General features: G+C 48.7%; 7 protein-coding genes across 7 annotated transcripts; 3 read left to right on the top strand and 4 right to left on the bottom strand.

Annotated features, from left to right (window-relative positions):
* Positions 1 to 1,709: 1,709 nt before the first annotated feature.
* L3040_000907 (uncharacterized protein) lies at positions 1,710 to 4,881 on the bottom strand (the record flags this gene model as incomplete). Its single annotated transcript, XM_007289309.1, has 2 exons — positions 1,710 to 1,785; positions 1,838 to 4,881. 2 exons carry the CDS (start codon positions 4,879 to 4,881, stop codon positions 1,710 to 1,712), a joined length of 3,120 nt encoding a protein of 1,039 aa, XP_007289371.1.
* Positions 4,882 to 12,761: 7,880 nt separating this feature from the next.
* Positions 12,762 to 13,073, bottom strand: L3040_000908 (uncharacterized protein; the record flags this gene model as incomplete). The annotated part of the gene is made up of 1 exon (XM_007289312.1): positions 12,762 to 13,073. The coding sequence occupies one exon, from the start codon at positions 13,071 to 13,073 to the stop codon at positions 12,762 to 12,764; it is 312 nt and encodes a 103-aa protein (XP_007289374.1).
* Positions 13,074 to 14,883: 1,810 nt separating this feature from the next.
* Positions 14,884 to 16,909, bottom strand: L3040_000909 (uncharacterized protein; the record flags this gene model as incomplete). The annotated part of the gene is made up of 4 exons (XM_007289313.2): positions 14,884 to 15,158; positions 15,214 to 15,325; positions 15,375 to 16,097; positions 16,145 to 16,909. 4 exons carry the CDS (start codon positions 16,907 to 16,909, stop codon positions 14,884 to 14,886), a joined length of 1,875 nt encoding a protein of 624 aa, XP_007289375.2.
* Positions 16,910 to 18,219: 1,310 nt separating this feature from the next.
* L3040_000910 (uncharacterized protein) lies at positions 18,220 to 19,413 on the top strand (the record flags this gene model as incomplete). The annotated part of the gene is made up of 1 exon (XM_007289314.1): positions 18,220 to 19,413. The coding sequence occupies one exon, from the start codon at positions 18,220 to 18,222 to the stop codon at positions 19,411 to 19,413; it is 1,194 nt and encodes a 397-aa protein (XP_007289376.1).
* Positions 19,414 to 19,563: 150 nt separating this feature from the next.
* Positions 19,564 to 20,037, bottom strand: L3040_000911 (uncharacterized protein; the record flags this gene model as incomplete). Its single annotated transcript, XM_007289315.1, has 3 exons — positions 19,564 to 19,721; positions 19,801 to 19,899; positions 19,986 to 20,037. The coding sequence occupies 3 exons, from the start codon at positions 20,035 to 20,037 to the stop codon at positions 19,564 to 19,566; spliced, it is 309 nt and encodes a 102-aa protein (XP_007289377.1).
* An 890-nt stretch (positions 20,038 to 20,927) lies between these two features.
* L3040_000912 (uncharacterized protein) lies at positions 20,928 to 21,806 on the top strand (the record flags this gene model as incomplete). The annotated part of the gene is made up of 1 exon (XM_007289316.2): positions 20,928 to 21,806. The coding sequence occupies one exon, from the start codon at positions 20,928 to 20,930 to the stop codon at positions 21,804 to 21,806; it is 879 nt and encodes a 292-aa protein (XP_007289378.2).
* A 1,173-nt stretch (positions 21,807 to 22,979) lies between these two features.
* On the top strand, positions 22,980 to 23,968 carry L3040_000913 (60S ribosomal protein uL13; the record flags this gene model as incomplete). Its single annotated transcript, XM_007289317.1, has 5 exons — positions 22,980 to 23,000; positions 23,136 to 23,271; positions 23,392 to 23,445; positions 23,515 to 23,773; positions 23,830 to 23,968. The coding sequence occupies 5 exons, from the start codon at positions 22,980 to 22,982 to the stop codon at positions 23,966 to 23,968; spliced, it is 609 nt and encodes a 202-aa protein (XP_007289379.1).
* Positions 23,969 to 24,524: the final 556 nt, after the last annotated feature.

A 24,524-nucleotide genomic window follows, 5' to 3' on the forward strand; every position in this document is an offset into this window, starting at 1 on the left:
GCTTGCATAGGGTGAATTTTTAGGGGATACTGGGAAGGGGGCCGGGGGGGGGATGGCGTTCTGGTGTGTGTGTGTGTGTGTGTGTGTGTGTGTGTGTGTATGTTCTCTGCTGCTGTTGGTCTAACGTATTCTCCTCTTGGTGTTTCTCTGCGCAGCTTAGGTTAGAGGGTCCACGGGCTTCCTCTACTCTGCTCTCGGATGTTTTCCCCCCCCTTCTACGCAATTAGGACGAGAGAAGGGAAGCGGTGGCAGAAATGAGATAATTGATTGTATACCTACTGTATGATACGAGACGAGACGAGACGATAAGCTTAATCAGGTTATGTTTAGGTTAGGTTAGGTTTAGGACGTTGATAGGGATCAACAGGGATCAACAGGATTATAGGTCAGCCAAATGTCGTTTGCTTGCTTGCTTGGGGTTGACTACAGGGTGTGCGGACGGTAGAAGGGGAAATTAATGGTGTTCTATATATATATATGTATACCTGGTAGAACCAAGCAAACAAGTAAAGCAGAGTAAAGCAAAGCGAGAGGCAAAAGCCAAGCATCCTCAACATTCTTCCTTCTCTCCCGGCAGCGGAGAAGAAAGATAATTAAACCAAAACAGAACGAAACGAAACGAAACGAAACAAAATAAGCTTGATATTCTCAATGAGAAATCGAAAATTGAAAACACCAGCAGCAGTTTAGAGATTTACTTAATTATTTACTTGCTTGCTTGCTTGCTTAGAACAACTAACATGTTTCGTAAAGAAACTCCAGTTCTTTCATCTTATCTGATCTGATCTGATCTGATTTTATCTTGCCTGTAAAGAGAATCTAATCCAATCTGCAAAGACGTACAAAGGTCAGAGAGAGAGAGAGAGAGAGAGAGAGATGAGAGGAGAGGAGTTATAAACGGCAATCAATCATTAATCAGCAGGGTACCTATCTATCTTAACGTCTTATAAGTCAGTCTCGCCTTATTTCATTCCGCCTTTCCTCCCTTCCCTTCCCTTCCCTTCCCTTCTCGTAAGTAGATGGATAACCTCTCATCTCAACCCGTCAAGCCCTATCACATTTTCAAAAACTTTCCGAGCTCAATAACACCCTCAACAACGTCCGCGACCCCATTACCCATTACCCATAACCCATAACCAGCATTCGAAAAAGCAGATATCAATCCTACTCACTTTAAATATACATACATATATATACATATATATATTTGCGACGTCAGCCAGGACTGCAGCTACTTCCCATCTCCACTGCTACTACTTCGTATCAAGTATAAGAAACCTTCGCCCCCCTCCTCCTCTTCAACTAGCGCTCAAGATAGCCACAGTCTAGCTTACGATAGCAAGTAAGCCAAGCTCTTCCAGCTCAGTTACGAGCGAGCAACTCACGGATATCAAGTTAAAATCTTAGTATCCCATCCGCTACAAGCGAGCGGCGGAAGATCACGTGGACGCTGCGAGTAATCTAAACTGCAACGCGCAACAAAAACTTCAACGATTTTGCCCCTTCGGACGACCATCTGTTTGATTCAATCTGTGCTTTAAAGGATAGCTAATCTTGGTCGATTCTGCGCAATCAGGCTCAGAAGTCCGGGGTATGGGTATCAATAGCCGTTGCGGCATCCATTCATTCAGTCTGTATGAACATGGTACGCAAAATCGTACCTCAGTCATCATTAGCATTATTGTGTCTCATGCTTCGTATTACCAATTTTAAACAATAAAAGCCTTGCTCCCCTCCACCAGCCCATCCATCAATTTCGTAACAGCCGCCCAAGCAGGCATGAACCTATCACTCGTTAGCACATACCAAACATTCCCAGCAGATGGCAAGAGTATACCTCTGAACCTCGTCCAAGGCTGGGATCGTGCCCAGCTCATTGTGGTCGCTCCAGAAACACACGACTCTTCCACTTCTACCTTCTTCACCCTCTTGCTTGCCTTCGCTGACTGGCCACTCAACATCCACTACCCACTCGCGGTCCCAATCTCTGTGCCAGAGCTTGATCTGGTCGCTCCCACTCTCAGGGACATCATTCCACTTACCATCGCTCTTGGCAGCGCCATGTACTTCGAATGCTGTGAATGGATCATCAAATCGGAGAATACAGGCTTTCGTGTCGATACCAGAGATATGGAAGGTAGCTTTGTTCGAGCCCTTTGCACGAGTGACATTGAAGTTCATCCAATCTTGATAGCCCTTCTCAGGTGGAATGCCATTCTTGACGTTGTCAACTACCTTGGGGGCTATGCCGTGCCACGAGCAGTAGGAGAGACCTTGTCGAATGTTGTCTTTTGATTTGCAAGATATCTCCTGACCTGCGGCCGAGGGGATCTCATCGATCATCAATCGGACGTACTCTTCAATTCCAGCAAGAGTGACTTGGTTGATGCCACTTTCAAGATCAACAGTCTGCTGGAAGTAAGCCTTATAGCGATTATTGGACGAAAACGGGAAGGCCAAAAGGTTGTAGACCAGAGTGCTGATGAAGATCAGGAGGAAGAAAGTCGGGACGTGGGCAGTAATGCGGTGCAGGAAAGGGGTTGTGGGTAGGATGAGAAGTATCGAGAATACTGAGATGAGCAGGTATGGCAGCAATAGAGGGCTTCCATCCGAGCCAGTTTGGGTAAGTGCCGCCACAATGAGCAGCCCGACCTGACCAATGATTATGATTATCGAGGGGCCGAGTAGAAGGAATTGCAGAAGCCAGGTCCATGATGGCATATTGGCAGACCACTTTTGCTCGTCGCCGAAAGCGATAGCTTTGTCGTCAGCAGCATCGGTATCATCGGCACCATCGACACCATCGACCTGTTCAGGAATGATTTGTCGGTAGCCACGAGCAAACGTGGCGCCAATTGTACTTTGATTATCGTTACCTCCCACCAGCGGAGTCGTTTCATTCGGCTCTTCATCAGCATCGGCATCAGCATCGGCATCATTGCTTTCATCTTGTGCATCGCCAGTGACAATGCTACCAGAATGGGGCAAAGCCTCTAGTCCTTCTCTTGTCTCATGTGCGTCACGTACAGCTTCGACCAAAGTGCTCTTCTTAGGGAGAGCAAATAGCTCTAGCAAGCCAATGAGCGTTGCTAATGAGATAGCACCTTGATAAAAGAGGAAGATGTAAGCACTGCTGACCTTGAAACGATCCTCGAAGATCGTAGCACCCAACAGAAGTACCCATCCGATGATAAACATCCAGATGAGTGCGTAGACCCGGTGAAGTGCGGACGGTCGGACGAAATTGCAGCCAGCCATAAGGAACCAGAAGACGCAGAAGAAGAGAGTAAGCGACATCGACCAAACAGCATATGGTGACGAGTACACAATCAGAGGATTGATCTTCTTCAACAGAAAAGCAGCCCCAAGTGTGAGTGCGCCCGAGATGATGAGAACAATTGGGAATCGGAAAGCTCCTCTCCAGCCTTTCAAGGAAACCACCTCGGTTTCGCGGCCTTCAATCTTGACAGCCCCAGAAAAGAGATAGTATTTGTCCTGGCGTATCAAAAGGTAAGAGACAAGCATCAGGATCAGTGGCGAAGCGATGAGGATTGTCAGGGACCAGGCAAATAGTTTTCGCAGTCCGAACACAGCCATGACCATGCCAAACAGGTCGAACCATACGCCGTCGGTACCACGCCCATTCTTGACTTTTCCAGGGAGGTTATCCCGCCTAGGTCCAACGAACTCTTCCGTATGAGAAGTCAGATAGTCCATCGTTGCCACGGATGCAGATAACATATGCCACAATGAGTCTCGGGAAGCATGCTTCGCGTCGTCCTGCTCTGTGTGATACCTAGCTCTGGGTTCCCAGAAAGCGACATCCAGACCACGGTATCCCTCGGCTCGGAAAACCACATAGTCCGTCTCACTCCTGATAAAACCTAGGGCAAAGCCATCTGCACTAACCACTGTTCCAAGGGGATGCTTGGCACTCCCGTAGGCTCGAGTAACTTCAGTATCTGTACTCCGGAAAAGCATTGCTCTGCCTCCGGCTCCGGCCCCTTCGAGGTTCAGGAAGGTATGAACGAAAGTAGCCATAGGGTGGGAGAGGAAAGCTTTGGCGCCATACAGACCATCTTCCTCACCATTGTTCAGCAGAACAATAACCCCCCGCTTTGGAGTATTCCCTTCGGTGGTGTAGTACTTGATGAGTTGCAAAGCCGTGACAACTCCCATACCATCATCGGTAGCTCCGTATCCGGTCGATACACTGTCGAAATGGGCATTGACCATCACTCCTCCCTTGCCGTGAAGTCGATGTGTGTATGGGGGCAGCGGTTTCCACCAGTCTTCCTCCTCATCCTCCGTGCCGCGAATATAGACTATGATGTTGTTCCCCTCGAAGTACGTGCTGATGCCCAATCTTCGCCCAGTTACACCAATGCTCGTAAGGGCACTGGTTGTGTAGTTCGACGCGAGGTCATTGAAGACAACTGCTGCTGGCTTGGTGGAGCGGCTTCGAAGCTCGTCACTGTCTGCAGATTGCGCGCCTAAGCCCAATTCAAATACTGAAGCTTCGTATTCGCTACCATGCAGCTCCTCCTTGGTATGCGATGGCTCTGCTTTTATGCCGCTCTCGTCCGGGCCCGTCTCGTAGTTCACCCCATTACTGTCCAGAATCGCCTCCACCCTCCTTAGTAGCCAATTTCTGACCTCATCATTCCTATGACTGTTGTACGGGTGGTACCCGTTGCTCAGCTCTGCCAGATCCAGCCAGGCTTCGGTAAGATTGAGTCCACGATATATCGTCGGGTTCTCGGGCGCCGAAGGGACGGTTTCGTGGACGATGAGGAGTGGGATAATGATAGCGAGGTAGACCAGGCAAGTAACGAGCGTTACTGCCATGGGAACGAATGCGAATGGATTATACCATGTCATTGTGACGGGGTGGATTGTTCGAGCTGTGAAGCCCGAGTTGAAGCTTGCAGCACTTGAAGTATAGGAGTCGTGGATGGAGTGAAGAGCGAGCCGGCAAAATAATCGAATGCACCTACCTCCGGACCTACCTGCATTGTTCAAGCTTTGGCGGGGTATGAGCTAGCGCACGCGGGCCAGGGGGGCGTTTTGGCGACGACAACGACAACGACAACAACAACGACAACGACAGCGGCAACGATCGATCGATCTTCAACATCAACGCAATAACATATAATCTTATTGCCTCATAAATTATCGTGATGATGTAGTATTCTGCTCTATCTTTAAAGGGGATATGTTCTTTCCCAGAACAAAGGGAGACTGCCATGAGCGGGACTATTAGAGCAAGCATTTTTTTCGTCCTGCTGGATCTTGAACTGGGGCTTGAAGTTTGATCTTAAGATAGGGACTAATGAGTAGAGGAATAGATACCTGATCATTGCTTTGGCAAGCGCAGGCAAGTAGACTGGGTGTCTATCGCTGCTTGTTCATCTTACTCCTTTCAAAAGGCTAGTTTTAGACAAGCCGACAAATGGGATACAGAAGACCACGATTCAAATCCAGAGCAACTCTATTATGATCTCGACGTACCATCAATATGGCTCCTAAAAATGATATCCCGGCCTATGTCCTGGGAGTAGGACTTACCAAATTTATCAAACCTCGTGGCCTGCGCGAGTATCCAGAAATGGGCTACGAAGCAGGCGTCAAAGCAATTCTAGATGCTTAAAACAACTACGACGACGGCGAGACTGGCATTTCATGCTATTCATTGCTACGGAGATATCACATCAGGCTAGCGAATCTTCTATCAATTTGGCATGACTTATATTCCGATTTACAACACTAACAACGCGTGCGCGACTGGCTCGACAGGACTCCGTCTTGGAATGCTCGGCCGTTCAGAATCATATGCAACCGGCTTCATTTTCTTTCAATTTCCTGACCGCAAGAATTTTTCAACTGTTGAAAGCTTGTTTCCCGAATCATTTCCCACTTCAATTTTCTGCTGCCGAACCAGCTCGAAACTTCCCTCGACAATTTTTCCTTTCCAGTAATGACAATTAAATCATATCAAAGAAAAAATCTCTCAGCCACCTCACCACAAAGTATCGGACCCCTCGGATCAGGACGACCACACAGATTTGTCAAGCGAGATCCAGATTGGCAGCAGATTCTTGAGAAAACGAAGGTTATTTTTCGTAAAGAAAGCTCGTTGGGACAGGCAGGGGTTTTCATAGTTTGGTATGTCCTGTAGCCGATGTGGAAAAGGAGAAGCACAGGCATTAACAATAGCACAACCACGACATTTGAACATAACGTGATCAGATTTTCGGTCCATTCTTTCATATAGTATCCGCTGGCATGTGAGCCGTGTTGATGTATGGAATCCCTCTGCAAAGGGGAGGACTTGTTTACTTTGTCTTAGAATAAACTGTGCTCGCTAACGTAAGCGAAGACTGCCCTTATACATGGCGATCTCAGGAGCTTGGCATGGTTGTATCACAGCCCCGGTCTAACAAGATTCAACCCAGTGCATCATAAACCACTGGTGAGATTTCTAATAAAAATTTTTTCCCGAAGAACCAAGATTCAATTCTGGGTGAGTGAAGAAGTCGCTCTGCGGGGGTGGCGGCCCGGACACTTTCTTTTCCTCTCCTTATCAAGACCGCTTCTCTTCCTTAACAGTCCTCGATCTTGGACGAACAGTAGAAAAGCAGGGCGCCAAAAAAAGATTAGGGTTGCCTGTAAGCGACTAATAATATGGCTACAATTGTACCTAGGCTGTCTATCACGCACATCAATCTTTTACCCGGCTCCAGATCCCTAGACGTACATAACGGCGCTCAACCTCAGCTACTGATTCCAAGCCCAATTTGCCGATCAACTGACTGTACTATGGCGAGAAAATAGAAGACGAAGCGATTAGAGGAGACTTACTTCTCACAGAAACATGTTGATGAAGATGATTTGAAGCCGTTCTTACGTGATCAATTTGGAGACGACTTCAGCGTTCGAGTATGTCTTGATCTTGCGAAGGGAATAACCGCTACCAACATTTCCATGAGCTTGCTAGTCAATTCAATTCTTGAACGGGATGGGAAATGTGGTGAGAACTTCAAGCTCTGGGGCTATTCACCTGTTTGACGGGTTGGTTGATGGCGCCTTCTGAGACCGTTCCGGATCTTCCTGGTAGTGGCTTGGGGCCGAAAATTCAAAAACAAATCATGATCGCCAGCTTACAATACGTCTGAGTCACCTTCCAACATTAAGACGTTGGTGAAAAGATTAAAATCAGTGGGGTTGTTCGTCAAGTCTGTCGATGGTCAAGAGCGATCCAATTGTTTCCGGAGGGAAAAGGGGATTCTGATCGCTTCTGTTGTATTTGCTTCCATTTTTCAATACAGCTGCATCCTGTAGCTTGCTTTGAAGGGCTAATGAGGCGCAAGTCGGATCAATGGAATTGATGAAATACTCGTCGATTCCGGGCAATGGTGGCATTGTCGTAATCGTCGTCGTTCGTCGTCACACATGATTTTTCGGCATATTAGTTTGCTTTTCTGTATCTTAAAGTCGTGCTTGCTAGTGTGCCTGCGTGCTTTCTTAAAAATAATTCCAGTCGACCGATACATTTGAGATCGTATCGTATTGCGTTTCTGCCTGTTCGCGTTATTGACCTTTTCTCGAGTGAAGTGGCAAGTTCAGGCTAGCTCTGGGACCTGGAGCGACTTATATGGGTTCCTGCCCATTCTCTCTTTTATCCACTGATTATGGTGGTCTTATATATGCAGCAGCAAATCAATTACTATGCCATTATGCACTCTTCACCTCTATGCGCACTGTCACCGTGCTACGCGAGATATTTCTTTGCAGTCAACCTTATGTAAGCTTTTAAAATACCTCAACTACCATTTACGCGGCTAATGTCTTCTACCTTGCGTAGGTCGGCGGTGAGATTACAGACCACGAGATCCTCAAATGGAGATTCACATAGGCGATGTACATTGTTAGTGTATTGTATCTTCTGATAAATCTTATCTTTGTGCGTTTACGCTCTTGATCTGCACTTCTTACACCAGAGTAATTGGGTCCAATTCTAACTCGTCAATCCGAGCAAGCGTCATGCAGTTCCTGCGTAGTTCCAGACGACCCAGATAGCTCCATTGGTATGAAAGCCTGTCGACTGTTGATGTCACATCCACTGACCAACCTATCATCAGTTTTTGGGGCTGGATACCATTCCAGTATTACCTGGGCTATACTGATCGCGGTTTCAGCTAGTGGAAATTTGCTTTTTTATGTCATACACCAGTGCTAGAAGTATCATTCGAAGTCATCCACTACCAACACCGCTAAGGTCGTGTTAGTCAAGCAAGTCATCAGAAAATTAATTTTATTTTATCCCTCGGTCCCAATTCTGGAGGTGAAATTCTCTAGTAAGAATGAATGGATCACGGTAGGAACTTGGTTGACTCGCCTACGCCTCAAGGCGGTTTGGTGCTTCATTGGGTATTTTCAGTCATTGATATTGATATCATCGGCCTTCTCTAATATTAATGAAGCCACCAGTAACTTTATTGTGCGCCGTGATTTTCTCTGGATCCTGGAAGAGTCAGTAGCAGGTCAGAACAACTCAACCCCAACGCTGATGCTATAGCGGATCAAGTCTGACCCGGAGGAGGCAAAAAGGATTTGAATTCGTTGCAGCTTCAGCTCTCAACTCCATGTTTTTTTCTTGGTTCTAATTTATATCAGGACAATCTCATTCATCCACAAACAGAAACATCACATACCAATAATGATTGAAAACCCATACATTAAACAAAGGGGAAAAAAAACTCTACATATCTTTCATTATCAGTAATCTACCAGCTCCACTTCCCTACTAAGGTCTGGCTCCTCGCCATCATCTCTTCATGTAGATTCTATACAATTTTCGTCAGCGCTGAGATGAGTCCACCAAGGTGAAGCCTGCAGACGAAGCAGTTGCAGCTGCACTCCTTCTTCCCCTTACACTCATGCTTCTCCTCGTCACACTTGGGGCACAGACCAGAGATTTTGATGTCTCGGTCGATGACTTTGGTGCAGGCTAGGTCAGACTCGCAGGACATAGAGTGGATGGTGGTGTGGGTGCAACCTGCAAAGATGAATTTTTGTTGACACATAATGATGATGGTCTGTCTGTATTTTCTTTCTGGGAGACAAGCAAGTGGATGTTGTTGTCGTGTATGTTTTTGTATGCAGGTGTGTAGATAGGTTGGTAGGTAGGTAGTATTTTGCTTCAAGAAATTTGATTTGATTTGATATGCTGATGGGTGAAATCGAGATGGAGAAGGTACTGTAGGGATAAATATAGCAAGATCCACAATGCTGTTTCTTCTGCACAATCAGAAAAAATCTTTCCTTGTTACTCGGAGCTGCAACAATCAGACCGTGTTTTCTTGTGATTGAAAAGGCCTTTGACGCTGAATGAATAAATGAATGGGGCTTTGTTTTATCATACCAGGACGATCAAAGCACGGATTCGAAACAATTGGGCTTGCGGTATAGGTACAAAGGAACATCGCTTATCTGAAGTGGTACCTTGTGCTGTCCAAGTTTTTGTTCTATCAATTTTATTCAGGAGCGGGATTTGGCTGCTACTGTAGTCTGGGCTTGCGAAACAGAATAGAGAGAGTGTGGGTACTGTTTGCCGGATGAGTAGTATGTATTCGGAAGCCGACGTGTCAGAAAGATCTGGACTCTATAGATCTTAAAGATAGGACGTGGTAGAAACTTGTAAGAGAGCAGGCTATAGGCCATACATAAGAGACAGAGAAATTAGGCAAGGAGAGAACTAACTAATTTCTGTTGGGACAGGGAATAGGACTGGTGTTTAGATACGCCGGACTAGCGATTTGTCAGCCAATTGCTACTTACACCAAAGATTCCACTACACTACAATTATCGTCGTCGGCGCTGTATTCGTGAAAATTGAGCTATTCGTGACTATCTTCTGGAAGCGAAGCTAGCCATTACACGCTGGCAATGCTATAGCTAGACGGCCGGTCGCCTGAGGCGATTTATACTGAATTCGGCTATCATAACTGAGCTAGTGATTTGGATTCCAAACCCATTTTTCAACACAATTGATTAGTTGGAGGGTCAACTTGGTAGTTACGCAGGTTTAGTTGAGTAACTCTGCTCCGAAACTTATTACTCGAAGATCCCGTAGATAATTTGCCGTACAAAGGATGGAGCTCCGCGAATTCAACAGGTACTTGGACCATATGATTCTTTTCGAAGAAGTCTACATGTCATGCATCCTGTACCTAAAGAATACAAGCCTCCTCTAGTTTTCTTTAGTATAGTTCAGGAGATTAGCCTAGCTGAATATTATTAGCAATGAGAAACTGTTAGAAGCTCAGTAGCGCGGCGCCGACCAATTCCCACTACCTCAATCGCACATAAGATTCCCACCCCCTACTCCACAACGAAGCAAATTCTTCCTTTCCAAACATCTTATCGCCCAAGGCTACCTACCTCAGAACAATCACTATTTCAACTCGAGAAGAGCAACCACATTCACGATAATACAGCGACAAAAAGAAGTCGCCGCCGCTCAACCTTACGACCAACAGCACCCGACTCGAGACAAGCACCATGCTTTCCGACCAAGCCCTGGCCATCCTTGTAATATTGTCGCTTTTTTTATCCTCATTTGCGGTCTGCCTAATTGTGCCGCACCCACGAGGGGGATCGGAGACCACGATTCTGCCGGTGGTTGATCCTCGAGTCGAACGTGAACGTGGAGCTGCTCGAGATGCCAGCGCTGCGTCAGCCTACGTCGCTGAGCAGATCGAACATCTCGATATTGCCCGTGTATAAGGAATACGGGAGTCCCGAGTCCATTCAGGTGGCTGTGGATATGAAGAAGGCGGGTTGCGGGAACCGAGGAGCCACCAGCATACGAGGCCGACGCTGGAGATGTTGGTTTGGCTGCGCGTCGGGGCAGAGAGAGAGCGCAGGGCTGAGAATTGTTGTTGGTGGCTTGGGTGGGCGTTATTACATTGAGGAGCACCTTGAGATCTCCTTACCACGTCTCTGGAGTTGGATATATAGATGCCTATCCCTTCTATTCCTTGGATCCGAGATCGTATGTCGGTCCTTTCTCTCTCAACACTTCATCACTGCTTAACTAATAACATTAGAATCCGTCTCCATTCAGGTAGAAAGCGAATTTAACATCGAAATAATCAGCAAATATTTCCGAAAAAGAATCTTTTTTTTTTGTACGATATGTGAATAGAAGTGATGAAAAGTCTTTTAGCCGAATATTAGTAGTAGACCCTGATCCGGCTCCTCGCTTAAATACGAGCCCGCCCCTATTTCAATGTCAGCAGACGACAATCAGTTTGCTTATCTGGGTCTGCAAAATGGAAATGAGCTAGCTAAGGGTGAGAAAGACTGATAAGAATCGTATATGACGTATAGGATACACACCACGATGAAATGGAGAGAAGGGCGGTGTCCATTAAGGTCGGTTCTAAACCTCGGAGCATGCATCTATCTCACTCAGAACCCCTCAGGATCACATCTGAGATAACATCTCGGTGTCCGACACTGGAAAAGGACTCCAAGCCTCGACAACTGGATGAGCCCATCTCATCTACAAACAACCCATCGTCCCCAAAAGCTCAATGGTCGCGAGCTCATAAGCCCGCCCAGTCCAATTCCTAATGTATGGGCGTCGCAGCACCACACCACACCTCACACATCATCTATCTGCCTATCAAACCCCTCTCTTCGAATCACTCCCACCCGCCCCATCAATTCAATCTCCATCACACCCCCGAGAAATAAATCCAGCATCCAGCATCAAGCCTCATACCCCTCGACATATCTTGCAAACAATTCCCCAAGAAAGTAACTCAGCCATGTCCATGTCGTCGTCGTCGTCCAACACCCGCTACGGACCCGTCACCTCGGGTCTCATGACGGGCGGGACGGTGCTCACGCTCTACCTCCTCATCTATCTATCCTTCAAGCTGCGGACCAATCGAGCGGTACGGGGGAAGAGGGTGAAGCAGAGAGTGAGCACTCTGCGCGCCATCACTAGGGCCCAGGCGAGAGCTTAGGTGCTGCTCCAGGAAGAGGAAGGTCGACGTGTCAGTTTTGCCATTGTAGGAAGAATCTGGTGTGGTTGGTGCTCAGTAGGGAAAAACCGTGATATGGCCATCGTTTAGAGAAGGTGGCGGAGGAGGGAGGGGAAGTAATTGGCCACTGATTACCGAATGAACGAGTCTCTTGTCTTCAAGGATCGCAGAATAGGTGGATTCAGAGGGAATAGAAGCGACTCGTGTTCACGGCGGTGATGACCACGTTTGATAAAAATGAAAACAAAACTTATATTACTCCGGTCGTGACACAGAATCGCTGCTTACCAGGCGTGAGACAATCCGTTAATCACAATCCGCAGCAATTCGTTATACAAACTAACCCCCTCGGAGTCAACGAAGAAAGTGAGAATGATCCAACAAGTCACAGACAATCCCCTCACTCTCGCCCCCCTAACTCGTCCTCTATCTATGGTTCATGTGCTCACCACCTACAACACCCTCTCCACATCGATCGATCCCAGACCAACAACAACCAAACCCACACTCACCCACTCACTCTCAGTCCCAACCTCCCAATTCCGCAGAAAAGAGCCCTTTGAAGAACCCCCCTCTCTCAAGCAGCACCAACAAAACACACAAAGACCCCCTCTACCCTTAGCACCAGCAGCTTCCTCCTCCCAATCATCCTCATCATCGCCATCAGCGTCCTCTGCTTCTCCCCCCTCTCCTTCTCGGCTCTGCTCACCTACCAGCACGTACAGCGGCGTGTCCACCACAAGCCCACATGCCGGCGCCAGACGTCGATGTGATAGTCATGTCCAGTAGTAGAAGAAGAACTGCGTGAACGGTGGACACTCCTGACTCGGCCCCAGCTGCTGCTCCTGCAGACTGTGGTGCGCGCTCAAACGTCTCGGTGTTGCCGCTGCACAGGGAGAATGAGGAGGCCGAGCCGCCGATACACGAGGGAGCCTTTTCTCTTAAACGAGGAGGTGGAGCTTGGCTCTTAGTATCCGCGACGGGAGCTGGGCTGGGCTGGAGGGAGGTGATGGTCATGTTGTTGTCTAGGGAAGAAGCGTAAGTGACGAATGGATATCAGCTTTAACAGAAAAGGGGAGTGAGAAAGCAGGTACCTACACTACAGCCACCCATCCACGATCGAAGATTTGACCATGCGTAATCGTCGGCTCGCTTAGGTGGGCCTCCTTACATCCTTTCTGTCTTCGTCGGCGTGGGCGATTGCGGATCGGAAGCGAATGCGGTTTTTTCTACCCTACCACCAATTTTTATTCACAAAATACAATTCTCAGCATCACCTTTTGATCTATAACCGCGTAATTGCATTTTATAATTGATCATGGGCCGAAAACGCATTTATCCGAAAGAGCCTTTAAGGATTTTTCAATACAAATGCTACGCTCGACCAAGTAGTTCTAACGCATTTAAAGATCTTGCGACGCGTTTCTAACGCGCTACAATATTCTTGACCGAATACCCTCAAGAGACTTCAAAAACTGCCGCGCGTATATACGACCTTAGTAAGCTCACGCAAAAGCTAAGCGCGAGCGTAAAAGGATAATACGAGAGCGCCTTGCTGCAAGCTTGATTATTAAAGATGACGATTCAATACTCATTTTAATTCTCGATTCGAAAGTGATTTAATAGCTGCAACAACCTCTCAAGCGTCAAGTTTTGCGGCCTCGTAAAAAAGGGTATTCCTCGACCAACTCTCTCTTAACTTAAACCTTCTTTCGGTAGCGATGATTTAATAATTACAACCGATATTATCAAAAGACTTTTCTTCATAGCAAGACCTTTTTTTCCTTTTCTCAGTATTAATATCGACAGCGATAGCTTCAATTCTAATAGTAATAATAATAAGTGAACGATTTATTGCGTAGAGTAAAAGACGAATCAGATTCCAATAAAAGTAGTAATCGATGGTTAGATATTTCATCGGATCATACGAGTCTAAGATTTTCGAAAAGAAAATATACTCGTAGATTGACTATTTATACACATATTTAATGATTGTAATAGTAATTACTATGGTATAAATTTTTTTTCCAACATGCACGAGAAATCCGCATTCGCTTCCGATCCGCAATCGCTCACGCCGACGAAGACTTGAAAGGATGTGAGGAGGCCCGCCTAAGCGAGCCGACGATTACTCGTCAGAAGAAGAGAAGAGAAGAAAAGATGAACCGTGAAAAACCCAAACATCTATTGATTCGATCTCCTAATCAAGCTACGAAGTTCTTCTTTCTCTCTTCCCAAACCGCCTCTCCCCACGCAACAAGAAGCCACTTTGAAGAAAACATAAATTAGACAATAACACGATAGTAGAAAATAACAGGATGCTTGTCCACGAGTCTGTATCACTCCCCTCTGTCCCTGCCCTGAAGCCCAAAAAATCAAATCTGAAACGAACAGCACGGGAGTCATGAACAATGGTCAACAAACCATGCAAGAGACGAACGAACACAGTGCTCATTTCGATGGATAGTACCACTCATTGCAGGGTCAGCCGGAGCAGTCATCAATCAATTACCATTAACGCCAATACGCCACGCCACGCCAGCCCTTCAATACCATCCCCTCTCAGCATCATAGCAAAGAAGGATGTTGTGTTTTGCGGCACTGAGCCAAATATCGAGAGAAGCCAAACGAGGTGTCTATGCTTTTCGTGGGCAGGCAGGCAATGCTATGTCTTGTGATATCAATGACATGCCCGCTTTACTTGCGTTAATTATAACCGCTGTACGCTGTTGATGCCTTCCTTAATCCGTATGCGCTCTAACACGTTGAGTTTCATATCTATTGTGGATGACGTGTTCCATGGCGACCCCTTCATCATGAGCCGTTGCTAAAGAATATGGGTTCCGCCAACATCCTCTATCTCCTCAAACCCATCGCCATCGGCATCCTCGTCGTCGGCGTTCAGAACAGCTGCTCCCATCATCGCAGTCGCTCCTCCCATACCCGTCATTGTGCGGTCGTCGTCAACATTACCAAAACCGCCGTCGACAGATGGGTCAAAGCCGCCTTGCGATGTCGTGAGGCTGTTCAGATGAGATCGGAGGCCAAAGACGCCCATCCCGGAGAATACGCAAAACACATTTCTTTGGTGCTCTGTGAATTCTATGGCCGATTTGTCAGCACGTTACTTACTATCTGGAAGCCCTAGGCAACATACCTGCAGGTGCCTCCCGGCAGAACTGTTCCAAGTCTGCCCGTAGGAAAGCTTGAACGCCGGTCAGACTCAGATGGGTCAGCTTTGGACAGCTATTGAGAAGCTTAATGATGCTCTAATTATCGTGTCAGCTAGACTAAAATATGATTGAGGGGAGAACGCACATTGAGAGTCAGATTTATACAATAGCTGAGATGGACTCTCTCGAGGCTACTTGTCTGGTTATGTTCACAGAGCACGCCGGCCGCATTTCTATAGTGGCGAGGAGCGTGGCTGCTACTCTGTGCCAGAGCATCGACACTAGCATTGGTAATGTTCGAGCACTTCACCAGGCCTATTCTTCTCAATTTTGGAAGAGTAGCTAACTTCGTGACCGAGTCGTCCGTCAAGTGAGTACAGCATCCGAGGTCTATGTAACGAATTCTATTACACGATTGCACTAGCTTCTTGACGGCAAAATCGGTTATCTGATTGCAGTGTCCGAGATGGAGGTAATGGAGATTCTTCCCGAGCTTGCTGATGGCAATTACAGCGTTATCCGTAAGATTTCTGCATTTGGCGAAGACCAAGTTCCTCAATCGAGGGGCGACTTCGATAATCTTCTCAACGGCTCGATCTGTCAGGCGTACACAGCTCGTAAGATCCAGAATCCGCAAGTGCTCGAAGGTCTTGTTTGTAGACAGGGGCAAGAAAGCTTCGTCGGATATAAGTTCGCAATTTGCGAGTCGAAGTTCGCGGAGGGTCTGGCCATGCTCGATGAGAGCGGTCACCGGGGCGTTACCAATGGACTTGCATTGGTGTAGATCGATTTCGAGGATGTTGGGGCAGTTCTCAGCAAAGGCCGTAATAGCGGAATCTTCCAGTTGCTCGCATTCGTTGAGTTTGAGCTAGACGTGATTAGCAGAGAAATGGGTAGACTAGGTTCCGAACATACTCTCTTGATGTATTTACACTGCTGGGCGACAGCAATCATAGATGCATTGGAGATTTTGGTGCACCCCGAAATGTTGAGACCTTGCAGCTTGTGGCAGTTGGCGGCAAGGCTGTACATGGAAGTCTCCGTGACTTCGAAGACCCCAGATATATCCAGGGCCAACAGGTGGGAGCTGCCATTGAGAAGCCCAACGATGCCCGAATCCGTGAGACCACCGCAGTTGGTCAAAGTCAGCCGCTCGATCCTGTTGCACGATTGTAGCGCGAGAACGCTACCATCGCTACAGGTATCTGCAAGCTGGGCCATGTTCAGCCGCTTGATGAAATCCCGATATGCGAAGTAAGGGGCTTCCTTGACGAGAGCAGCGCAGATAGAGCTATGCCGAAACCAACTCGTGCATGACGGCCGATGCCAGAGAAGGTCGACGGCATTCCGCGCCCACCTCTTCGATACAAGCATACAGCTAAGCAGATCGTTTGAGTTACTGAGCTTCGAGAACATAGCAATGAGCACCTCTGCTGGGAGGCGATTCGAGGCGCCCACGCACTCTTCCGTCACTGCCATATCCTGGAATGTGGGGACCCCAATAGATGACTGGGAGTCATTGTTGCCAGTGTAGAAGTCCGACTCTTCGTAGTCTGCGCGGGCTGGCGAGTTGCTAGAGGACGATTGCGAGTCGCCATCGCCTTCGCCTTCACCTTCGCCGGTAACTCGATAAGAGTCTTTGGTATCGAAAGGCGTTGTGGGCTGGGTGGGAGAACTCATGTTTGTCGGTGGTGTAGGATCGTGCAAGAGAGGAAAAGATGGCGAAGGAGGTGGGGGGGGGGGGGGGGACAATTTGGATCGACAGCGGACTGCGTGGCTTGGGAGCTAATTAGTCAGAGTTGCGACCGTGATGCGTTCGAGAGATGGGTGCAGGTATACCGTAGACTCGTGGAAATGGATGCCCGGAGGCCGGAGGGACGCTTTGTCGGATTTTATATGCTACAGAGGCAAAATTCGATGTTCGGAGAAGTTGGGCTGGGCGGGCTGGGTCTGATGTTGTGGATGCCAACAGGGATTTGAATTGGTGATTGTGTGAAGTGGAGTTGGTCCTGGTGATTAGTCATACACATACGCATTGTCCTTATTATCGTCTTCTCGACTGAACAAGCAGATTTGCATGTATAAATAGATATGCAATTTCTAAATTTCTAACTCAGATCCTCTTCCCCAGTAACATACTAAATAAGTGTCATAAAAATGAGACGACGCAGTGTATTAGTCAATTTGCAAACATCATTGCTAAAGGCCTCTTGATGCTCACTAACGACCGGATTAGCAGCACTTCTAGAAAAGAGCCATATACCGGTAGCTGGGTTGTCCTCCAGCAGCTTGAACGAGTACCTTAAACATCTGTCAAAAGGGTATCCATACCGCGTGGCTATTACTCAGCATTTATGATTCGCATGAATTACACAACAAACTACTACATTTCGACATTTTATGCATTCAATTCGAACCCTTACTTCTCTTCCCGATGCTCACATTTCAACGCTCAGTTTCTTTGTGCTCTATCTTGTTTAGTCATGTCATTTTTGATACGGTTCAATTAAATTAGTATTATTTATTTAGGGTACTGAGCAATCAGGACTGGGAAAAACAGGAAGAACATAATCTATCGTACAGCAGACAGCAGATTATATTTTACCACTAAGGCTTCTGGGTTAATATTCATGCAGCCCAGAATCGTGTGGATGTGAGGATGCAGCGAGCCCATGTAGGGCGTATTTCTGCAGCCACGAGAAACAATAGAAGCAACAGAGAAGTCAATACATATATCTTAACAGCATGGATCCCATTCTCTACAAAGGACTGACCTCCTCATCATCACAAAGTCCTGTATTGAACCGAAAATGCACCAGAGATGATGGATCTCTATATGCAGGTCGAAGCTCCTGGCTGGTATTGACGTCGTTAGTGCAGAAGCGAAAATCCGGGGAAAGCTGCTGTAAGGCTTGCCACCATCATTCACCACATCGCATGTCACAACCTTCAACTCCCTCTCAACTCCGACCTCCTCACCAAACCTCACAATGTCCCTCCACAAATCCACCCTCCGATTCCTCCGCCCTGAGCTCACCCTCCACACAAAATGCTTCCTGCGCCCTTCGCCTCGATCTAGCCCCCTCCTCACCCGCACCCCCACCCGCACTCAAACCATCTCGTCGAAAGCCCAGCCCCAAAAGCGCGCCCCCGTCGACCCTATAACCCTCCACCGCCTCGAAGCCGAACGCCGTGCCTACTACAAGCGACGATCCTACTACGCCGGCGCGGGCGTCGTCATCGGCATGATCGCCATCTACGTAACCGCGATACAGGTCCCCCTTACCCACAACCTCGACTCTTTTCCGGGCCGCGCTTCTGACCCCCTCGTGGCATTAGGCCGCGAGCGGAAGATCGTCGTGCAGAAGCTCGGCGAGGAGCCCGAGGAGGTCCCCGATGTGGTGAAGACGGGTACGAGCACCATCCCGACGTTCCCGCGCGTACTGGAGTTCGTGGATGATGAGAGGGTGGACCTTCCGGAAGGAGGGGCCGAGGTTCGAGAGTTGATGGATGAGTACCAGTTACTGGGGCTGGGGGTGCGGACTGTGACGTTCTTGGGCGTGGAAGTATACGTGGTGGGGATCTACGTCGCGACGGATGATATTGCAGCCTTACAGCGAGCTTTCATTGCGCAGATTGCTAAAGGCGCAAGTAGTCTTGTGAAGGGGGAGAAAGAGGAGTTGAAGAGGAAGTTGTTTGATAAGGAGGAGGGGGTGAGGATCTGGAGTGAGGTTTTGGAACAGGCCGGCGTGAGGACGCTGGTGAGGATCGTGCCGTGCAAGAATACAGATTTTAAGCACCTAAGGGATGCCTGGGTGAGGAGTCTCACCAACAAGGCGAATTCAGATGGGGAAAGGTATGGGGACGAGGCATTTGGTGAAGGGGTGGCGGAGTTGAAGAAGCTGTTAAACCGAGGTAGCATGCCGAAGGGGAAAGAGCTGCTGCTTTCGAGGGATGGGAAGGGCAGGATGGCCGGGTGGTATGATGATGGGAAGACGGGAGCTGTGAGGTTGGGGAGTGTAGCTGATGAGAGGATATCGAGGGTGGTCTGGCTGAATTACCTGGCTGGGCAGTACCCTGCGAGCGAGCCGGCGCGGAAGAGCATTGTGGATGGTGTGATGGAGTTTGTGGAGAGGCCTGTAGGGACGGTGGCAACGCAAGTGCAAGTCCAGACTCACGTATAAAACCACATGTATATCACAACAGCGTAACATAACTGAAGTACCATTGAAGTCGTGTTCGGCTCTGAATTCTCCAGGTATCACCCCCAGTCAAAAAACTCAAAGCTATCCTTTTATTCCACTTCACAGCCTAGCTTTCCCCTTCTCAGCTAGTCACATAGCCGAAGCCTCCTTCAGCAAGCTAGGGAGGGTGCTCTTCATAGCCTGCAAGTCCGAGTTGCCGCCAATGTGCTTCTGCTTGATGTAGATGTTAGGGACGGAGGTCTGGCCGTTGATTTCCTTCAGGGCGGCTTGGATAGCAGATCCATCATCTACATTCATATCCCTATCAGCATTTGCGTCTCCCAACAGTTCATTATTCACTGCTAACAAACGCTTAGGGGTGCATACCGACTTGGTCAAGCTCAATGGTATAGTACTTGGCGCCCATCTCGGTCAGGAGGGCCTTGGTGGCTTTGCAGTACGGGCAGTAGGACTTGCTGAACACGGCTGAGGGAAGGAGAAGATCCTCGTTAGCGAGCTACTTCTTCTTTCCTGCAATGACCGACTGCCAGGGAATAAAGCAGATAACCTACCGACGGCATTCTCGTCGATGATCTGCTGAGCCTTGGTCTTTGCGGCGGACATAGTGGCGGGATTGACAGCGGATGTCTGGAAGAAGCGGCGTAGGAACGAAATGGTAGGCAACGGGTGATACGGACGAGTGGGGGAAGATAGCGTTATTGTTGCTTTGTTGCTTTGAGGGTATGCGAGGAGGGGCAGGATGGCAGCGGTACTTAAAATGCGGATTATCGATTATGATCCTGGTGTTGTTGGTTATTGATTATTGATCATGGTTGGTCGAGGCCATGACGTAAGGCTGACAGAGCAAAGAGGGCTGTTTAGATGAGAGCGATTGGTTAAAAGTTGGTTCTCTCTAACCTCCCTCAGGACATCATTATCCCTCTCTACTTCAGTTATATCAGGTGATAATGCTTTGATACACAGAGTGAATGGGACCACATCTACCGGTGTGTAATAAACATCCCTCTATGAGTAAATACTTCACGTTGGGTTGCAAAGCTCCTTTGACCAGTTTGCATTACAGTACTCATGACCTACCGGTACCTAATCACACCGCCTTTGTCCTATAGCGTGGGCCCTTCCAAAAAACCAAAATCCACCTCCAGCTTCAATACCCGCCTGGAATCCCCCGGTAATAGATTGCTTCATCCCCCCCGTCTTCCCCGTCACTTCAAGTCAAGTCAAGTCCTTCCAGTAAGGCACGGAGTATAAAGGTGGCTACCCACGAAGTAGTGGCATCTGGTGCTCTGTCATCACTGATCCACCAACTTCCGGACTCTCTGCAAAGCTATCTCTCAACTTCCATCTCGCATCTTCAAACCGTCTACGAATCCCTCCCCCCCAGCACCCAAACCGCCATCGCCACCGCAGCCAGGTACACTCACCTTGACAGCGTCTCGCCGCCCGCCCAGCTCATTCTTCTCCTAACTACCTCCACCCTCTTCGCCGTCTCAATGAGTAGTTGGGGCCGCTCCTTGTTCGGCGGCTCGAATGCGCGCTTTTCACCCTTTGGAAGCAGAGCATACCCGCCCAACGTCACCGAAGATGACTTCTCTTACATTACCTCTGAGGACCTTGCCCAGCCAGGCCGAACATACGACCCCCACGCCCGCCCTCCGCCTTCTATGGCAGCCGAAGACGACGTCCTGCTGATCAAGAACAAAGGCGTGACATACCCCGTCAAGTTCCCCGCCTACAGCATTGGAGATGGCAAGCTACAAGTGCGTGACGTGAAGGATCGGGCGGCGGCAGTCATGGACCTGCCGAGCAGCCAGGGGATCAAGCTTCTATACAAGGGGCAGCAGCTGAAGGACGACTACAAGCCTTGTAGAGACTACAGTCTGAAAAATAATAGCGAGGTCCTGTGCGTAGTCGGCGAAGCACTAGCACGCAGCGACGACTCTGGCGACGACGCCTCCAGTGCGCAGGAAGGCGGCTTCTTCAGGAAGAAGCGCAGCCGCAAGTCTAAGAAGAAATCCAGTAGCAAGAAAAAGAGCGACGCCAACCTATCCCCGGATTCTGGCGCAGCCTCCCGCACCGCCTCGCCTGCGATCCCAAAGACAGCCATCGAGAAGCTGGAGACGATCTCGAGCCATTTCCACACGAAGATCCTACCGTTGTGTGTCCAGTTCACGATGAACCCACCCGAAGATCCGAAGAAAAAGGATTTTGAACATAAGAGGCTGAGTGAGACGATTATGAACGAGGTGTTGCTTAAGCTGGACGCGGTGGAGACGGACGGAAATGAGGAGGCGAGGGACAAGAGGCGGGCGCTGGTCAGGGAGACGCAGGAGGTGCTGAGCGGGCTGGACGCTAAGATGGGGGAGTCATAGGATTCCCAGTGTATGGGCTCTGGGGAAAGGCTGAAGAAGGCTCTGATGATGAGAGCCAGGGCTGGAGAATAGACGGCTAGGTAGTAGCTACCTGATGCATAATCATACATATATTTGGATGAATCTTTGCTTGTACCTGTATATCCCATTTGGGGGCGTTTGATTAGAGGTTTTGGCGATCTGAACGAGTGCATGCATCTGGTTTCTGGGCTATAAGCGAACTCGAAATTACTTTGTACCTAAAATGCCAATTGTATTTCGATCAACCACCCTCTTCCTAGCTTTATCTCTTCGTCTTCTTGGCGTACATTTTGTCTTTCTTTGCCTTCTGTTGAATGAATGATAAGTTTGGTTCAGTCCTGCTCTGCTCTGCTTTGTACAAACTAAGCTACTATCAAGTACAATCAATAGTAGGCCCAGAAGAGCATGTATGTCTGTCGGGCTATCCATCTGTTCAAGGTAGGTAAGTAGGTGGATACTGCTGATGATTGGCTGGCTGGCTTGGATTCGATGGGTAGGTAGGTTGGTGGGCAGGTAAGGACCCAAGGTCGGTGGATTTGGTGGTTTAGAAGTTGGTAGATGTCCCGCCAAAGTATTCTGCCCTGGCAGCGTGTAGGAGTGCTGCGGCTTATCCTTCCGATGGCTTCTCTTTTCTGTTATACCTTCTTTTCCCTACCCACTCTCTCTTTGCATCTACTCTTTTTTCGATTTGAGGGGCAGGTCGTGTGAAAAACGTTGAATGCAGTAATAATTGACGCTTCTGATTTGGGAGCTAGGACGGTAATGTCAGGAAACTTTGGAGACCTCAGCAACCAGCCCAAGGTGACTTCGCACAAGTCAAGGAATAGGAAACCATTTCCATGAAATCATTTGTTTGACCTGCCACTGCAATCCAATATTAATGATCGTTCTCTTCGTTGCACAGAGCCTCCTCAACATCTATGATTAGGGCTGTGAAAACTGTGCGCCCTACCCTGGCCGGTAAATATCACGTGCTCGCTTAAGACTAGCGCCAAATTCGCAGCGCACCTCGCGGAAATCCGTGCTAGGAGTGGAATTCCACGAACGACCTCCCAACGCCAAAACCGACAACTCCTCCACCATCACGACGGTAGAGGACACGACAATCCGCTTCGACATCTGTCTTCTCATTTCCGGAAGTAAGGCAAAAAGATGTCGACCTTTGAGAACGTCGTGAGTCCTCTCCTGCACCCGCACCCGCAGCAAAGTCGCGACATCAACATCGGGGAGAAGCTCTTCCCACTGGAGGGGGACAAGGTCGCAGACAGAGAATTGGATGCGAATCGGGGCTAATCGCGGATTTTACAGATCACTATTGATGGCAAGGGCCACCTCCTTGGTCGTCTGGCCAGCACCGTGGCTAAGCAGCTGCTCAACGGCCAGAAGATCGTGGTTGTGCGTTGCGAGGCCTTGAACATCTCCGGAGAATTCTTCCGTGCAAAGCGTACGTTCTCTGACTGTCCTGCCTTACCCTGGCGCATATGTGACTTGGAGAAGAAAAGTGGAAATCGGGAGCATCTGCGCATGGTGGAAGAACTTGGAACTGATTCGACTTTCCCTGCAGTAAAGTACCACGCCTACCTGAGAAAGATGACCCGATACAACCCAACCCGAGGAGGTACGTTACAGCCCCGCATTCTCGAATTGTCTGCAGTCCACGAAATTGGCAGACTCTAACTCATACCAGGTCCTTTCCATTTCCGTGCTCCCTCCCGAATCTTCTACAAGACCGTCCGTGGCATGATTCCCCACAAGTCCGCCCGTGGTGCCGCTGCTATGGAGAGACTCAAGGTGTTTGAGGGTGTCCCACCACCGTACGACAAAGTCAAGCGCGTCGTGGTTCCTCAAGCCCTGAGAGTGTTGAGACTGAAGCCCGGTCGCAAGTACTGCACCGTCGGCAGATTGAGCCACGAGGTCGGCTGGAAGTACCAGGATGTTGTCGCAAGGTCAGTAGTATACGTGGGATACAGGGGTGGAGGACTTGATACTGACAGGACCACAGACTCGAGGAGAGAAGAAAGGTCAAGGGAGCTGCATACTACCAACGCAAGAAGGCCGCGCGCAGACAACTTTCGGATGCCCAGAAGAGTGCCAACGTAGACGAAAAGACCAAGACGCAGTTGGCTGAGTACGGCTACTAGACACCCACCACCCGGAATCACTTTATTTCAATGTGGCGTGCGTCTGGATGGGACGGGTACAGTCGATTTGCCTTGTTTTTTCCTCCCCCTGCTTTTCGCGCAACCTAAAATCACACAAACTTTCAATGCCTTGTTCGACCCTGAATTCTTCTCTGGGGAAAGATCCCAGGGCTGGTATTTCCCACACACACCCCTAACGGATTGGGACGGTTGCTTGTGGGGTGGTGGAATGGATGTGATTGGGGCTTCCTGACGTGTATAAGCTTCAGCATTGCATGCCACCCGTCTTGGGGAAATGAAACCAAACAATAAGAATACCGCTGTGAGAGTTGGACGATTTTATATTGACATGATCAAGTTCCGCTTTTCAGAATTCGCCAAACGAAAGGCGCTAGGCGGTCACTCTCAATCGATAGTTCGATTCTTCAACTTCTGGAGTATGCTTAAGGTTGGAGCGGTTCCAGTCTCGTGGAATTACTCCGATCATGTTCCCGGTTGAAAATGGGCCCAGCAGAAGAGCACTACGAATCTGAATCCACTCAATGGCTATCATGGG

The sequence above is a fragment of the Drepanopeziza brunnea genome (assembly GCF_022702325.1).
Source record: "Drepanopeziza brunnea f. sp. 'multigermtubi' strain 214-2 chromosome Unknown ctg1, whole genome shotgun sequence".
Classification (NCBI taxonomy): Eukaryota; Fungi; Ascomycota; class Leotiomycetes; order Helotiales; family Drepanopezizaceae; genus Drepanopeziza; species Drepanopeziza brunnea.